The 18,633-nt window shown below is 48.2% G+C and overlaps 1 protein-coding gene across 19 annotated transcripts in view; it reads right to left on the reverse strand.

Moving 5' to 3' along the window:
- Positions 1-18,633, reverse strand: part of MSI2 (musashi RNA binding protein 2) — a 392,747-nt gene that overhangs the window by 77,963 nt on the left and 296,151 nt on the right. For all 19 annotated transcript variants that reach the window (XM_072779887.1, XM_072779891.1, XM_072779885.1 and 16 more), the window contains one exon: positions 2,040-2,122. In XM_072779887.1, coding sequence (XP_072635988.1) covers positions 2,040-2,122 — 83 coding nt within the window. The remainder of the gene's footprint in view (positions 1-2,039; positions 2,123-18,633) is intronic.

An 18,633-nucleotide genomic window follows, 5' to 3' on the forward strand; every position in this document is an offset into this window, starting at 1 on the left:
AAAGAAGGTGACAAATGTGAAATGACTGGGGACAGACCTCTCTGGCTTCAAGCTACCCATGGGGATGAAACTCTACCTTCTGATTATCCCCCTAGGTCAACTGGGGATTTACCCTCAAACCCCCAAGCTCGAAACAACTATCTGTGTCATTCATCTGGCAGCTGGTAAGCTCAAGACCTGGGTTCCTTTACTGTTGGGGGAGCCCTGGAGCCGATTCCCCTGGACCTCAGTTTCCCCACTGGAACACTGAGGAGAACAAAGCTCTTTCTCACTTGTGTTTCAGGCTTGTTTGAAAGCCAGTCTGTACTGAAGGGCCTCACATACGCATTCAAGGCAGCACACAGCACAGTCTCTTGCCCATCTACACTGGGCCTTCCTGATGAACCGTTAAGTCCTGGCAGGACGGGAATGGTGTCTGCCAATGCTCTCAGATGCCTCTCTCACTCTCTGCTGCCCAGGCAGCCCTCAGTGGAGCCCGTCAACAGCATGCCTGGCTAGGAGAAACGAGGCCTCTGGGCACTGGAGTTACATTTCCTTTTAAGCCCCCTATCTCTCTAGTTTTAAAAATAGCAAGTAGCAATCTACCAAAGGAGAGAAGTACCAACCGGAAGGCACTGAGGTGGGGGCGCAGAGGGGGAGGGCAGTGCAGAGAATGCCGAGGAAGGGGTCCGTGTGATTCCTCCACATTTATCTCCCCCATACCATTTTAATGCCTGAGCTGACACCACCAACCTACAGTATGCAAAGAAACAGCATTTTCATTTCAGATGCCTATGATGGTTAGGAACAATATGAACAATATTATTTTAGTGCCCTGGGAAAAAAATTAGCAAGTCAAATATTGAATCAGGCCTGTAGCACCACATGCTAAGCAGACTGCTTTGATCTTATCCCCACTAAAAGCTCTATTATTGAATTTAAAGTCAGTGAACACGTATCAGACCAATATACAATGCACATCTGAACACATGTTTCAGAAGCCAGGAATGTTTTGACTAAAGGAAAAAATACCAAAGTTACAACTACAATTGAAACACAAATTTGCCCTCCCCCTTCTCTTGGGGCTGGAAGCAATGCTGGTCGACCAAACTATTTTGGCTCCAAAGGACCTGCTGATGGCTCCAGAAAGACCTGCTGAGCTCTCGTATTTCTGGAATCGACAAGAAACGGGTTTCTCACCCATCTTCTCAATTTGAAGGAGTCTGAGACGTCAAGCAAGCCAGTGTGCACATGGTCTACATGGTATGGCACCCTCTGGTGGCCACTTCTCTGGGAGGTCTACCTGGCTCCCCCAGCTTGCAATGATCCAACCCTCTTCCCTGCTGAGTGAGGAAAGAGGACCTTTAAAGAGCCAAATGAGGGATAGAAGAAGATGCTCATGAGGGTAAAATCCAGCTGGTCGATCAGAAGGGGAGAATGTTAATTACCCAGTGGGGCCCAAAGGGAGAACGAATTTGGGTGGGAACCTTCCTACCTAGGATATACGCCCTCAAAAAGCCAAACCAAACAGCAAACACATTCCCTAAGCCGCAGGTCAGCAAATTATAACACACAGGCCAAATATGGTGCCCCTGCCGGCTTTTGTATCTACAGCCTGAGAGTCAAGAATGGTTTTTGTACTTTAAAACGGTAAAAACATAAATACATAAATCAATATTTTGCAACATGAGAATTCTATGAGATTTCAGCATCGGCGTCCATAAACACAGCCTTACGGAACCACGGCCTTATTAGTGCGGGGACTGTCCTCGCATGCTTTTGCGCTTCAACCTCGGAGCTGAGGCCGCGACAGGTGGCTGCATGGCCTGCAAAGCTGAAAATATTTATGACTCGGCTCTTCACCAAAAGTCTGTCAACTCTGGTCGTTGACAGGACCGAACCCTCAGAGCCTCATCCCCGTGCCCACCCTGCCCGGCTTCTTGCATGATGACGTGGGCCACGGAAGTCTGCAAGACAAAGCTGTGCACGTGTGGTGGTGGTGGGGGGGGGGGTTGAGTGGGGGGGCATCGCATGCATCAGAGCGTGACCCCAAAACTTACCATTTTATTATTGATTTCATGGAAATGAATCTCACAGACTTTCTCCACAACATCTTCATTCTCAAACGTGACAAAGCCAAACCCTACAGAAAAAAGGAGAAAAAAACAGAAACAAAAAACAGAGGGGGTGGTGAGTTCAGTTCTGGCCGGCCACATGTTTTTCTTTGATGTCCTGCGGCAGTGACAGGCTCCTGATCTGAGGGTCGGGGCCGGATCCCTGGGAAGGGCCTCGAGGTGGAGGAAATGATTTCTAATTTGTCCCGAGCACCCTCCCGACAGTGAGGAAAAGTTAATGATTTCACCCACATGCGGCGGGCGCTGCACGGTTTACATTTGCCCGGAAGCAAACAAGAAATGCAGAAATGCACTCGTCTGTTTTCACAAGGGTCAGAGCCCCACGCCTCCCGCGGAGGTGGGGGGGGGGGCTTCCCGGGCCTCGGCAGCGGGGATCCCCGCGGGCCCTCTGCGCTGGAATGGCCAGCCCTCGGGGCGGCCTCCAGACGGAGGTGGTTATTTGTCCTTTTCTTCCTGAATTACTTCCTCTAATACCTCATCAGGACATCCTGAGGCCTGGAAGAAACTATTAAAAGTTTCAGGCCTCTGTTCTACGCGGGCATCCTTTCTCTACCGCTGCTTCCAAAGCGCGGCGGATCTAGAGCAGTTTAGGACTGTTTGATGCCCGCTGTCAGCCCGTCAGCTCCGCCGTGCCTACTCGGCTGGAGGCCGGCTTTGCTAGCCGAGCCGAGCCGTACTGGAGAATTGGGGCAGGCGGCCGCTGCTCGCCATCCTCAGTTGCTCTGCTACCCTCCTGCCCCCTCGCTTTCGTCTCCCCCCGCCCCGGACGGGGTTCCAGTCGGCTGCCCACCTGAGACCCCACTCGGTGGGCGCTGCTCGAACACATGGCCCCACTCACAGGACGGCACCCCGCCTCGGATGAAACGCGGCTGCGGGGTCAGCAGGCACCCCGCGAGGGAACACGCGTGCCGCGGGTGCAGACACCCTGATGGGGAGGCAGCAGGCCTGACTCTGCACATGTGAACTTATGTGTCATCCTAGGAAGCCCCTTCCCCGCTCCGCACCCTGGGCTTTGCACCTGGAGAGGGAGATGGGGAGGCTGACCACCTCCTCAGGTGGCAGCCCCAATCAGGATTTTTCTTTTTTTAATTTTATTTAAATTCAATTTGCCAACATATAGTGTAACACCCAGTGCTCATCTCATCCTGTACGTTTTTTTTTTTTTTTTTTAGATTTCATTTATTTATTCATGATAGACACAGAGAGAGAGAGAGGCAGAGAGACACAGGCAGAGGGAGGAGCAGGCTCCATGCAGGGAGCCTGATGTGGGACTCAATCCCGGGACTCCAGGATCACGCCCTAGGCGGAAGGCAGGCGCCTAAACCACTGAGCCACCCAGGCTGCCCCATCCTGTATGCTTCTTAATGGCTGTCACCCCCAATCGGGATTTGCAAGGCTCTCTGCTCTATCCCCATCGCCGCCGCCTAATTCATATGTTGAAATCCTAACCCAATGTGATGGTGTTAGGAGGTGGTGGGGCATTTGGGAGGCCAGTAGGTCATGAGGGTGGCAGCCTCATGCATAGGATTAGTGCCCTCAGAAAATACACCGAAAGTGTGTTTTCTCTCTCTGCTTTCTGCTGCGTGAGGACACAATGAAAAGATGGCCATCCTATACAGGAAAGAGGGCCTTCACCATGCTGGCACCCTGACACAGGGCTTCCAGCCTCAGGAATGGTAAGAAATACACTCCTGTTGTTTATGAGGCTCCCTGTCTTTTGTACTTTTTGTAAGAGCAGCTCAAATTGACCAAGACACTACAGTCCCTAAAGACATGAACCTGGCCCACCCAACACAAACCTGGACCCACAAACTATGAACGTGAAAATCAGAATGGCTACTTGGTATTAGGATTGTGTTTCCTGTCAACGAGTAAAAATACAGGTGTTTCCTCTTCAAGCTTACGTATCTACTTTGGGTCCTGGTGCCCCAGGGTGGAGAGAGAATCTCTCCCGTCCCTCCTGTGTCTCTCCTCTCTGGCTCTCCTGCCACCATCTCTGAGAAGCAGCATGGGGCAGGCAGCTGATACCTGGAGCTCCTACATCATTGCCCCTGCAGGGTTTAGAAAATTCCTAGGAAAGGAATGGAAATGGCCACTTGCTACTCTCAAACAATTTCCAGCAAAACAGAGAGCAGGGACCACCACACAGATGGCAGCCACCACGGTCTTCATTAGGATATATACTTTATTACCACACTCCAAAGAGGGGGCCCAACAAAAAAATCTTTCACTAGGTATACAACCCCTGGCCCCAAACCAGGTCCCTGTAGAGAGCAACAATGCCATTCTCTGGGTTCCCTTTATTTGGGTGTCTCCCCTTTGGCCCTTGGGTCCACCTACTATGTGCAGAGCTGTATGAGAGCCACACCCAGAGGCAATCTCTACATAGTTTCTCTTTGGGCCTGGGCGTGTTGGCTTCCTATGCCCCCTTTAAAGGAGTGTGAAAACCATCAGTTAAGCTTATACCCCCATTCAGGGGCCCCAATCAGCACACAGGGACTTACATCACTTTGGTTAAGCCCCTCATTCTGTCTACTGTCCTAGAGCTCAGATACTAGGGGTCCCTCAAGAAGGGATTAAGATGGAAGAGCCCTTTAAAAGGTCCTCAAGGGGAGAGAGGGACGGCACAGCAGAGGCCATGGAAATCTGCTAGCATAGGCTTCAAGGATGATGGCAGGGCTGGAGCCTCATTCCCTCTGGGCCCCCAGGATGCACGGAGCCCCTAACACAGAGAGTGCTGAGTGGCTGGTGGCTGAACGAATGACTGACTGAATGCACCATTTCTGCCCCTGAGTATTTTGCTAATCCATCTGCACCACTGCCTCCCCTTGAGACTGACTCAGTCCTTCCTTCTGCATTACAGGCCCCCACCTGTGCTAGGGATCATGGAGGATGCAGCAATTAGCAAGACGGCGTCCTTTTTCTTCAGCAATTGGTACCCTGAGTGGCATACGTCAGAGGTTCCCACTCAAGGAGAGCGTCTCCACCATATAGACCTCGCCCCTCCCTCACGACCCTCACTTCCAGCCTGCGGGTCACCCTGAGATTCATTTTGTCTCTGAAGGTCACCTCTCTAGCCTGTACCTAAACCCAGTTAACACATGAATCCTGAAACAAGCCTGGACACGTTGGTACTCAGGGGAAACCTTGCTGCTAATTAGGATGAGTGTAATGAGTTGAACAGTGGCCCCCAAAAGCCAAGTCCCCATCCTAACCCCTGGAACCCATGAATGTGATCTTGTTTGGAAAAAAGGGCTTTTGCAAATGTAATTAAGGATCTCAAGAATGGGGAAGGCCTGAATCCAATGACAGGTGCTCTTAGGAGGGAAAGAAGGGGGTACATTTGAGACCTAGAGGACAAAGAGGGGAGAGAAACGCACCAGGCAGAGAATGAAGTGCCATGGCCACTAGCTGAGGAACACCTGAGCCACCAGAAGCTGCAAGTGGAAAGGACACATTCCCAAGAACCTTCAGATGGAGCATGGCCCTGCCAACGCCTTGTTTTTGGATGTCTACCTCCTGAACTGTGAGAACACAAGTTTCTGTGTTTAAGCCATTCAGTTTTTGGTAATTTGTAACTGCAGCCCCAGGAAACTAGTAGAGCAAGGTTGCAGGTTTCAGCTGCTCCCCCAGGGGCACACATGAGCTCCCCCAGCCAGTCCAAGCATGTGCTTTGGAGAGAAGGCAGGAGAGTGTGGACAAATGAACCCAACCCATCCATGCCATCGGGAAATAACAGGAAGTCAGTGTCAGTCAAGGGCACTGCTCCACAAGCCAGAGGACAGCCTGGTTTAGAGCCAGCTTGCTGCTGAGCACAGGTACTTGATCCTGGAATAGTGCCCAGGTAAGTCAAGTCACCATGGGGGTGACGAGTTGACATGACTGCCATGGAAGCTGCTTTCCTACTGCAGCCCACGCCTTCCTGGTCCACTGTGTGAATCACTGTCTGCACTCCAGGCCCAGGATGGCTCAGGACTCCCTGTTGCCCCAGTTTCTCACTCGGTGCCACCGTTCAAAGCTGGGAAGACGTGGGGCAGAGCTACAGGAGACAGGAATTCAAATGCAGACTGTGTACCAGGAAGGGTGGGGGCACAACTCACCGCATCATTTCGAATTCTGACTCTGATATTTTCCTGCTGGTCTCTTCCCTAACCCCACAGGACTCAAAATTTGAGTATCACAAAAATGATTTTCCTGATCAAAGGAGAGAGCCTGGATTTCAAGCCTGTGTACCTTGGATGCATAACAATTCAGCGATGTCAAGACTCATTTGCAGTATTTTAAAGATCTATATCGTTTCAACAGCCCTGTCTGTTTGGCCCGAACAGAGAAAACAAACTTGATTGTGCCTAAAATATTTATGTATTCTATTTGAGAAAGCAAAGAAACCATGAAACACTTAATTATCAATAAATGTTATTCCTTAACATATAATCATTTTTCCCTCACAGGTGCATTATCATTTACAATGAATTAGTAACTCAGTGGAGAACAACCCCCAAATAAATTAAACAGAGAAGTGAAAGACAATGGGGTCCGAAATTTGGGAAGGAGAGGGTGGAAGGTGGGAATAATCCTTTTTCAGCAAAGTCTTTTTGTTTTTTGAAATTAATTTTTTTAAATGGGGTAAAATGTACATAACATAAAATTAACCACCGTAACCATTTTTTTTTAGCATATACTTCAGTGGCAGTAAGTACATTCATGATGTTGTGCCATGATCACACTGTCCATCTCCAGAACTTTTTCTACCATCCTGAGCTGAGACTCTGTACCTAGCAAGCCATAGCTCTCCATTCCTCCCTCCCTCAGCCCCTGGTAACCTCGTCCTACTTTGTTTCTAGGAATTTGTCTCCTCTAGACACCTCATGTAAGTCGAATCATACAGTATGTGTCCTTTTGTGTCTGGTCGGTTTCACTCAGCATAATAGTTTCAAGGCATGGTCGTCTTGTGAATGGTCCATTAGACGTATAGATTCTGTCTAAAACTCAGGAAGTCTGATTTGTCCTGAGAAGGGGCAGGAAGGACTGATTATTTCCCTCCCATTTTTCTGAAGGAGAGTCCTGCAGGGAATCAGAAATGGAGCCTCATGAAAGCCCACCAAACAGAGGCGTAGCAGCCAGGTGAAAGAAACACATGATTATCCTCGACCCACAAAAAAGGAAGGACCAAATAACTGAGCTGTGTGCTCCTGGAGAATCCCATGACCTCTCTGGGCCTCTAAAAGTAGGCAGAACCTGTTAAGGGATGCATGGGAGTGGGGAGGCGTCCTGCTCTGGTCCCCGCCATGCGGGGACTGTGATCCACGGTGAGTCTATGAAGGCTCATACTCCATCAGGACCCTCTTGGGGGGGCGGGTGTGCCCCTGTGATCACCCCCTGCTCAGGCTCTCATCTCCCTTGATCCTAAGGGGGCCTCACCCTGAACCAAAGAACTCTGTAAGTAAAGTCACTCAAGCTGCCATTCATAATGAAGAGGAACCCCCTAGGGACTGACAACTGGAGGGAGAGGCAGTGTCACAGGGTCAAAGTTTGGAGGACAACAGGCTAGATCACCAGAAACCCTCCCTCCTGTCATCAGCAAAACGATACCTGCCCAGCCTCTCACAAAGCCCTCACCTTAACTGTACCCCTCATTTCTTTTTCTTTTATATTTATTTATTTGCCTCCAAGAGCCAGCAAAGTTGGCAAAAAGAAAAAGTGGGAAGATGAAACCCCAAACAGAAAGGGTTTGAGAACAGATATAAACAGGAGAGGAGTTGACAGGGAGCATTTAAAAATGAAAATTCTATAGCATTCTCCTGAATGAAGCTATTATTGGAAACTAACAAGTAAGCTCTATTTAAGAGATAAGCATTTAACAGTCAAACCTTTTTTCCCTCTTTTATTCAAATGAACAAAACTGAATATTCATCTGAATAATACAAAGCTATAAAACACACACACGCGCACACACACAGAAGAGGAGAACAGAAATCTGAAAATAAGATATCTCAAAATTAAAATGACCTGCTGCAGACACAGGCACTGAGGAACATCTGACAGTTGACTTACAAAGAATTCTTTTTTTAGGTCAGGGAGGGAAAGATGGGAATGGCTGCCTCCTTGCCTCAAAAATAATTTTCTTCTCTTATCATCTAGGTCAATGAACACTAATAGGCAATCGCGTGGTGCCTAATGCATCTTCAGTGAAAATCAATGCAAATCATGAGTTAACACACTTGGTAAATGGGGAAAAAAAAACGATGGAGAAACTGCCCCCACCCAGACTGTCAAATTTATTCAGAGCATCCCACGAGGAGTTTAAGGTATGTGTACTCAAGTATATTTATAACTCAAGCAACCTCCCTCTCTTGCTAATAACTCAGTGCTGGAGGAACTAGTAGTATCTGTGGGCTGTTTTAAGTATCAATACAAATCTCTTGGGTTTGGGCGTGGAGAGCACTTTCTGGTTTCAAAATGCTTCTCCAACATCATCCTACCTGGTCCCTGAGTTAACCCTGTGAGAGGTGGGGCAGGCTCTGCCATCATCATTTTGCTCAACTGCTCAGCCTAGTTTTCAATGACCCATCCAGGATGACACGTGGCTACTAAGCCAGAGCAGGACATTTGGGACTTCCTTGGATCAGTAAGTGTTCAAGCTGGATATGGTGGCCCTAGGGCTTAAGAGGGTAAGAGCCTGAGCCATGAGGCATGGTGTTTCACATGCTCCAAGAGTCAACCACCACTTAGCTGTGTGTCGGCTTATCGATATGTCATTTCAGGCTGCTGCTTCCCATCCCCAACTCAGAACATTTCTGGGTTACTTGTATGGGCTACAGCAGATTTGGCAAATCAGTGTCATCTGCCTTGAAGGGTTTTCCTGTGACCCTGGATGGAGAAGGTGTGAGCACCCTCTGCCCATGGGTCCATCGGGCAAGAGGAGCAGAGACAAGCAGTATGCACAGATGCATGGCAGGGTGGGGTGGAGTGGGTTCACAGGTCCTGGGTTTGCTAGCTCGCTCTATCTGTCTGTCTGTCTATCTATCTATCTCAGAAGATGGATCTGTTCCGAGAAAAAAAAAAAACAACAAGCTGTCTTTTCAAAAGAAGTGACATGTTTCTGGGGATACCTGGGTGGCTCAGTGGTTTAGGGATGCCATCAGCTCAGGGTGTGATCCTGGAGTCCTGGGATCGAGTCCTGCGTTGGGCTCCCTGTACAGAGCCTGCTTTTCCCTCTCCCTCTCCCCCTCTGCCTCTCTCTCTGTGTCTCTCATGAATAAATAAATAAAATCTTAAAAAAAAAAAAAGAAGTGACATGTTTCTGACTAGCACTTTGGGATATTCACTACATGTTACTCAGACACTCCTGAAATCCACTCTAATGATAATTTTAAAAAGAGAAAGCTTGCCTACACTTATTGAGCAGCCACTAACTCAGTCCTCACAGCTCCTCCCATGGAGCAGAAACTATCCCACTTTACAGATGAAGTACTGGGCGGGGGGGGGGGGGGGGGGGGGAGACACGCCTGTGTTTTTCCTTTGCCGAAAGGTGGGTCACACTACCTCTGGCATCTCTTGGATTCTAAACTTGTCCCTCAACTTGGCTCTTATAAGCCTGCCCTGTCACATTTCCCCTGCAAGAACCTCTACCCAATGGGTAACAGCACCTCATTCTAACAACCCAGCAGGAGGGCCAGGAGAGAGAGGTGGGTAGAGCTGTGCTCATCCGTTCCAGTTGCCCGCCTGCTTCCTCTGCTGCCCGAGATGTCTGCGTCCTTCAACATAGAGGCAGCGAAGGGGAACACTGAGGTTTTTCAGAAGTGCACAAGCAAGATGACTTTTATGAAACAAAAGAAAACAAAAGAAAACAAACAACGACTAGGTTCCCTCCTAAGGCAGGCTAACCTAGGATGGGCATGGGGTGAGCGACTTCTCTGAATGTTTCCAGACCCCACCCATAGACCTGCCTGACACAGGGTTGGCTTATCAGGCATGGTGTTGGAGACTTCCTGCAGCCAAATGCCTCCCTGATGAGTCAGCTGCCCTGGAGGGATAAACCGGGTAGTGCTCACTTCCCTGGACCGGTTAAGAACAAAGCACAGCGGCTGGCTCGCTGACCCGTGATGGACGTGATGGACGCAGGATGCAGCCTCGGGGCTGGTCAGAACAAAGACTTGCGGGCCAGGAGGCCAGCAGAGGCAGATGCTTGCTACCACCGTCCCCTGCGGCCTGGCAAACACAGGCAAACACGCCCAAGATGAATTTGAGAAACCTGCAGACAGGTCTCTCTGCTCCCCTGCTCCCCCGTACCCTTCTTCCTCCGTAGCACAAGCCACAGGCTGCCTCTTTGGGGGTCCCTCTCTGACCCGACCTTTCCTCCCTGCCACGTCCCCTTCAGGGTGGCCCTGCAGCCCTCCCATCGTGGCATCACTCATGCACCTGCTTCCTCGTTTACACCAGTAGTTTGGCAGCTGGTTGCTGTAAACTATAATAAAATGCCTTTCCAAAAAATGAAGGAATGTGACCAGACACGCCAGACATCATGATATTAAAGCCGTGTCAATTAATTTCTCCCCCTGCTTGATAAACGAGCCCCATTCCATCTCTTAATAATGAGGAGAGAAACAAGAAAAGTTGACACTTAGTTTAATTTATTTTCTCAACTTGCCTGGTCATATTTCTTTCTGCCTTGCAGAGCCTGGCTGGGGCTGTGGGGAATTACAAGTGGCTGGCGCACGGGCAAGGCAGAGATCGGTGCGAATCGACACGGGCCTCCCATATTCCCACACATCACTTAATCAGGAGGGGAAAGGGACTTGGAGAGCCAGCTCGCACCTGCGCCTCTCCAGCCACCTTTAGGGGCTGGGGGGATGTGGGGATGGGGAGGGAGGCGATCTCAGGTGTGTGGGAAGTCAGATAACAGGAATGGCACTATCAGGTTTCCAATCTAGCGCACAGAAACTGCACGAGACTGAATTCCCTAAATTAATATTAAGCTACGTTGGTGGCATTTGCCAGAGGGGAGCCAATTTCTCAACTGGAAAGGTACTTTTCTTTCCTTTTCAGCCCAAGGATGCTGGAGCCAACACCTGACCTTGAAATGTGAGCGTCAACCTTCTAGAAGTTGGACGCCAACTGTGAACCAGCAAGTGTTTCATTAAGGCTTTAGTTATAAGTAATTTTTTTCATATAGCCACAGTAACCTCAGGACTGTTTCTGGAGGCCTCCAGACCATAAACCAAGTTGGGAGTGAAAGTGGAAGTGTGCTCCTAAACCAGTGTTTATTGATGTGGTCCTGTGGCAGTCTCTGATGGGGGAGGGAAATGTTAAAAATGCAGCCCCTAGGGCTCTCCTACCTTCTAAGGTGAGCTCTGTAGATGTGGCCCAGGAATCTGCATTTTAACCAGCTCTCTGGGGATTCTGATGTGCACCCAAGTCTGCCTCTGCTCCATATTTCCTAATTCAGGATGAGCTGAGTAGAGGTCATTTGGTTAGATATAACCTAGAAATTTCCAAAAGGAAAGAATCTCTAGGCTTCCCTCTAATATGAAGGGAGAAACTAAAGCTGTTTTAAGAAACCTCTAATACCCCTTTCATGGAAAGCTGGATCTCTTAGCCCCACAGGCAGATCTCATCCATGGTAAGGAGCCATCAGGGGTAAAGTTTCTCTGTTCCAGGCTCAAGAAAGGATGGAGACTAGTTCATACTAGAGTGTAAACAACTGATCTTGCTTCCAAACCCAGAGATATTAGTTGCTTTTGTATAAGGATTTGGTAAACCACTAAGTTCAACATTAGAATTCCAAGCAGGTATTCAGGGGCAGAGAGGGGTGTGTATGTGTATATATTACTGATTGGGGGGGGGCACCTCCTTCAGTCTGTGAAATTGTATGTATGTAGAGAGAACTTTACAATGAGGGGGTCATAGGGTGAAAAATCACCCTGGAAAGAAGAAAGGGAGGTGAAGAAAAAAAAGGGAAGGAGAGAAAGAGATTCAGAGAGAGAGAGAGGTGGGGTGGAAGGAGAGAGATCCCTCCAACATCTCTAAACAATTTTTTTTCTTTCTTTTTTTTTTTGAGAGACAGCAAGCAAGTGGGGGTAGGCAGAGGGGGAGAGAATATCTTAAGCAGGCTCTTTGCTCAACGAGGGGGAGCCCAACGCGAGGCTTTATCTCACAACCCTGAGACCATGACCTGGGCTGAAATCAAGAGTCAGATGCTTAAACGACTGATTCACCCAGGCTCCCCCCCAAAAAACCATTTTTCTAAGAGAGAAATCTGCCATGAATACTGATTGTGTGGTTTAAAAGTGCCTGCGGCTGCAGAGAAGGGGTGTCTCATCCCAGACTCTTGTTAACTGAGGGGGAAAATGCACCTGTGATCCAGGCCAGACAACCCCAACCTCATTTCATTCTGAGTGCGCTCCATCGCAGTGATTCTGTGAATGACACTTGTCAGGACAGCAGATTAGTTCACAAACCTATTTTTTTGTGCGTGGTGTTCCATCTTGGTTGGGAAAATAGTCAGTTCTTGGCGAGAGAGACACATATTACTGCTGTTAAGTGCCAATATAAACTCTGGGACGCAGTGGTAAATTCACCAAATTAAATCGCTAGACAACTGGCTCGGATCAGGACCCCAGCAGAAGGTGCCAGGGCTGCAGTACGTGCCCAGCTGGGTGGAGGCGGCTGAGGTCCTATGCACAGCTGGAGCAGGGGCATGAGGATGCCCTGCCTCTGTGTTTGTTCTAGACACCACAGAGCCTCAGCCAGTTTCAACAGGCTCCACCAGTAAGAATGTGTCCTTCAAGGCTTCTAAATCCCTGGGCTTCCAGAGCTCATGGGAGATGGGGCACCGTCTGGAAGCTTTTCCCCACAGAGGTATTTGGGTTGGTACCCCCGGGTTCTCCCCCAGAAAGTGAGTTTCAAGTCTGTCTCCCTTTCTGACATCCTCTGGCCCCACCCATGCAGTGAGCATCCTGGAAGGTGCGTTTCAACTATTTTAATGTCCAACCCCCTAAGCGGAAGGAGGGAGAGAGGGAATGAGTGAATGAATGAGTGAGTGAGTGTGTGTGTGTAAATGGGCTTGGTCTTTGGATCTAGGCAGATTTGGGCTCACATTCTGGTTCCAGCCATAACTGGCTGTGTGACTCTGAGCAGGTTCGTTAACCACCCTGACCCTCAGTATCTTCTGTGAGAAGGAAAGAAGAAATCTATCTCACAGCTAGGAGGACTGCGTGAAAACCCTTGTGAGAGGTTAGCTGTCCTCGCCCACCAATCAAACAAGACTTTTTACGGCTTCTCCCCTATTCCAACCTCTATTTTCACACATACTTCCCAGCCTTCTGCCTTGAGACCCACTTGTTAAAATTCATTTGACATGTGTGTCAGAGAGATGTCCATGGTGCTTCACCAACCATCACAGTGGAACAAGATTCAGGACAGGGAGAGGTAAAACAAATCATATGGTGAATTCCCAGTCTCATTACTTGAAAAGACCCTACTGTGCTTCCTTTGGGTAAAAACAAAAATCACTCACTGCTTCGGTGTGGTCACGCTGGCCCTTGTCCTGACCACTGACACACCACCAGCAGCTCCTGCCTTTGCTCCAAGAGTGAGCCTGCAGTCTGGCTGCTGCTAACAGTCACGGGCCTCTGTTTGGAGGGGGCTTCCCCTGGTATGCTCAGGAGAGGGAACATGATGGATGAGGCCAAGGGAGACACAAGGAGAAGGTGGGGTGGACACAGATAACAAAACCTACTCCAAGAGAAAGGATGGGAAGCAGCCCTGCACCCCACTTGCTCCAGGATGGAGAGAGGACCCCTTAGAAAAGCTTCAGTCTTCCCAGCAGCCACCTCAAGATGTCCACCTGCCTCCCCTCCACCAAGTCCTGAGGGAATGGTTACTGACCTCAGAGAAGGTTCCAAAACTCCATCAAAAAACCGCTACTTGGAAGCAGGTTTTCAGCGCCGCCACAAATTATATGACTTTTATTATGAGGTACAGTTTCAGAATAGTCCCAACTGACAGAGCCCTGGCTCGATACCCACTGTGCCCGCCACCCTCTCCGTGCCCCCTGCAGTGGGGGTCATCTCTGCCTGCATCTCCGTGACTCCAGCTGGCCAGACTGCCAGTAAGCCTGCTGGGAGTTTGGGGGTACGGAGCTGCCTATCACAGCGCTTCTGCATGAGACACGCGTGCTTATTCACTGTGGAGTAGGGGCTGGCCTATTTTTTTGGCTGTTAAAGGAACTGTTCTCAACATCTGGAGGCCAGATCTCTCCGAGAAGTTGAGAGCAGCAGTCCAGACAGCCTGGCTGGAGCGGCAGCTCTGCCGGGAGCAGGCTGCTGCTCCCTCTGCTCCTGGGCTGTCCGGGCAGTGGCCTGGGGTAGAGAGAGGGAGGAAGGGGTGGAAAAGGAAGGGACAGGGGGCAGCTACTCAGGGTGACCCACACCAACCAGCACCATCGGCACCGCCTGGCAACTTGCTGGAAACGCAGAGTCTCGGACCCCACCTGGGACCTCCTAAACTCAAACTCGAATTTTAACAAATTCTCCAGGTGACTTTTATGCAAATTGAAATGTAAGAGGCACTGGTCTGGAACAGTGATTCTCAACTGTGATTTCTACACCAGAATCTCTTAGGAAAAATTTTAAAAATACTGATGCACAGGCCTCACCCTCAGAATTGAGTCAGGTCTGGAGTAGAATCTCAGCATCTGTATGTTTTTAAATGTCCCCAGGTGACTCAGATGTCCAGTGAGGGTCAAGAAATATTGGAAAAATTTTTGTTTTTCATCTAAAACTGATTTCAGCTTCACTAGTTTTACTATATGGACCAAATGGTCTTAGTGCCTACAGTGGCACACATCCACATAGTGGAGACCTGTGTCCTAGACAGTGTTTTCCAGACCACTGAAGGATAACAAATTCTTTGGGGGTGGGGTGGGGTGGGGTGTCAGAGTGGAACTTCATTTACTCACCTGATGTAAGGGCAGCCAGTACCTGGTACTGCTCAGGTATGATCAGTAAATAGATGTACAGACTGTATGACCTGGCTTTAGGGAACAAAATGGGCATTGCAAAGAACACCCAGATTGGAAGAAATATACCAAGAATATAAGTATGTGCCACTAACAGAAAATGGGAGGCCGATGCTCCTCTGGCTCCCAGTAAGACTCCTCACCAGCCACATACCATGCCCCCCAAATGTGTTCTGATCGGATGGGACAAGTGGCAGCCCAGTAAGAAAGTACCTGCTTCTCGCCCCCACCCTTTTTTTTTTTTTTTTTTTGAGAGATGGGGAGAGAAGGGCAGAGGGAGAGATTGAGAACCTTAAGCTGGTTCCACACCCAGCATGGAACCTGACGCGGGTCTCAATCTCACAACCCTAAAATCATGACCTGAGTTGAAATCCAGAGTCAGACACTCAACCGAGTCACCCAGGTGCCCCCAGAACCTGCTTTTCAACAGAAACTTGTGCTATAGAGAAAGCACCTGGAAAACAAATGTTTGCGAGCTATTTGTATTCTTCTGTGATTTTGTTGCTTTTAAAAGGGATATAACTGGGTCAGCCTACAAAGGCTCTCATTCTACAAAGGCTTTTAAGACTTGGAAACAGAACTGTAAAACTCATTTTTTTTTTTAAGAAAAAAATGAAGATTTCAGTGGATTTTGAACCCATTTGTTAAAAATATAAAAAATGCAACACTTGATTAGTTTGTGTGAAAAACTGATTGACATCAGGGAAGATGGAAATTTACAAGCTGAATTTCAACAAAATCCTTTGCATAATTGGAGGATGGGATTGAAAAATTAGTATCATGATTTAGTCAGCACAGTGAACATACTTCCACTGGGACCTGTTTATCTTGTGAGGTGGATTTTTCATTTGTGACAGGCATTAGTCCACGTACCAAAATAGGCTAACCTTAGAATTCATCGTTTCGAGTTGGATCACAAAGGGTTAAATCAAGATTTTTTTTTTTTTAAAAAAGGAAACCTACTGAACTGCAATTACTCTAAAATATTTTAATTATTAATAAACTATGATTTATTTCAAATATACCCTTTTATATACGTTTATATATTCCTATATAAATATATATTCCTATATAAATATATAAACCTTTTATAGAAGTTTATATATTCCTATATTCCTTTTATATAGATTTATAATATACATATATTAGCATAGTAGTACACGTAAAGAAGTTGAAATTAAAATAAGATTTACTGGGGGCGTGTGCCCTAATTTTTTTCCTGCACAATTAGAAAATTTTGGAGACACCTGGCTCTACAAGGAGAAGGTGGGGCCATGTCCTGAACTCTGGTTCTGAAGCCCATCCCTTAGACATGATGAAAAGTCAGAGGATGGGATGGAAGTAAACAACTCCTGTGACTGTCAACTGGTGTGGACCCTCCAGGAGGGGCCTCTGGGGACATATTCATGGAAGGCCAGAACCAGCCAATTCCAGGATCTCCTGGGTCCTCCTGCCTCAGTCCAGAGAGTGCTGCAAAGGCATGAGGGCGGGGTGGTGGTGGTGGGGGAGGGTTCACGCTCCAAACTTAAGACTCCTGCTCTCTGCACGTTAACAGCAGCAATACCTGAACTCTTCTCAATAAATTTTTCATAGCATCGTATCTTCATTAAAATTTTATTCTATTAGCATTCTGAATCCGAACCACTAAGTACATAATTGCTAAAACATGTGTTAAGCGACGACTTAGGAAATGCCGGTTTTATCATATTGTTAATTAACAGAAAGCAGGATTAATACATTCACAGATCATTAGGAGCGTTCGGTTCTGTCTCCGCCGCTCTACAGAGGGGAGGGTGGTGGTTGGGGGGCAACCCCCCGGCAGCGCCACAGGGGCAGCTTCTCGTGGTTCACCCGTGGCCCCTCTGCAAGTTCTGGCAGGGTCTCTGGGACAAGCTCAAGAAACAGAGACTCAAAGTCTATTTTGCCCAAGGGAAACTATTCCAAGATCTGGGGTCACTCAGGGCAGGCTGGACATAAAGAGCAACACATCCTTTTAAGTCAGACCAGGGAGGCTCTGTGGACCACTGGCCAGTTTCCTTTCTTGAACCAAAAAGTGTGGCTGAAATTGCAGTTGTGTTACATTATGAACCCCCCTAATCTTGGGTCTCCACCTGTAAGATAGGAATAAAGATGCTGGTATCTCACAGGGCTGGCATGTGAACGGAATAAGAGAACGCATGCTACTGCTACCATTCCTGCACACATGCGCAGTTTTTATGTAAGGCTCTTGCACCCAATATTGCTTGAAATAAGTGGACCGCCACCTGAGACTTGAAAATGGTTTAGCTTTCAACAGATGTTGACTGCAGCGGGATGGACTCTAGTAGCGGCTATCCTGAGGTGCAATGCCAAGTAATTTGGCAGTGGATTTGGACTCACCTTGCTTCCACATCCAATGGAAACCTGGTCATATGAGCTCTAGGCCTGAGGGGTTTATTCAAACCTCTGCCCACCCCATCCTGGGAATTATAGAGGTATTCCGGCAAGAAATGAACTAAATGTCTTCTCTCTTCCCAGACAGCCCAATGTGCTTCAGCCCGGCCCGATGGTGTTAATCCCTCTTCTTCACACCTAATAAGGAAATTGTCCACCTGGCTGGGCAGCACACATGACCAGTGCTGGAAGTGTCCCCCATAGATGAGGGGGAAGAAGGAGACTAGGTATGGTAGTGAGGCCCCATGTAGGGTTTCCTGGAAGCTGAGAGTCAAGGCAAGTCTTGAAGTCAGAAGCCAGGCTCAAAGTGAAGCCCTGGGTCAGAAATATGAAAGCAGTCAGGAAAAGCAAACTGACCTTGCCTGCAACAATCAACTTTAGCTGGGGCAGAAGCCCTTTCCAGAGGAAGATAAGGAAAGGGCGAAGGTCAACTGCTAGAGTGATGATAAATTACTTCACCTAGCTGGAGCCGGGATGTAAAAATCAAAGCTAAGGGAAAATAGAAAAAAAAAAATAAAGGCAGACCAACCTCTGCCAGGCACCAATAGGAACAGAGATATCACCTGGTTGCATTTTTTTTTTCTGGAACATTCTTTCAAGGCCCTAGGTACTTAGCATATTAAAGTTTCCTATGTTAAGACCTTTTAACATGGGTTATTCTTTGTGTATTGTGAATGAAAAGAGCTCCCTTATTTGTAGAAAAGGTTAGGAGTAAGAAAGAGCCTCCTTATTTGTGGGTTGTGAGTAGAGTCTGGGCTTTGGGTTCAGCCATGGGCTGTAATTCCAGTTCTACAACCGGTCAGCTGTGTGAGGTCTCTCTGTGCCTTGGTTTTCTCATCTGTAAAATGGGGATACTAATATTTTCAGGGAATAGGGCATTTAAACAAGACAATGCCCACAGGGCTTATTAGCAGTTCCTCCTCCTGGTCTTAACGCCAGAGCACTCGTGCCCCTTTGCAGATCTGGTTTTCTTATGTATGCTGACTGGCTGGATCAGCCAATTAACTTGACTCTGGAGGATGCAGGGCTCTCTCTGAGAAGCAGCTGGACAGGACTCTTGTGCTT

This window comes from Canis lupus, chromosome 16, assembly GCF_048164855.1.
Source record: "Canis lupus baileyi chromosome 16, mCanLup2.hap1, whole genome shotgun sequence".
Classification (NCBI taxonomy): domain Eukaryota; kingdom Metazoa; phylum Chordata; class Mammalia; order Carnivora; family Canidae; genus Canis; species Canis lupus.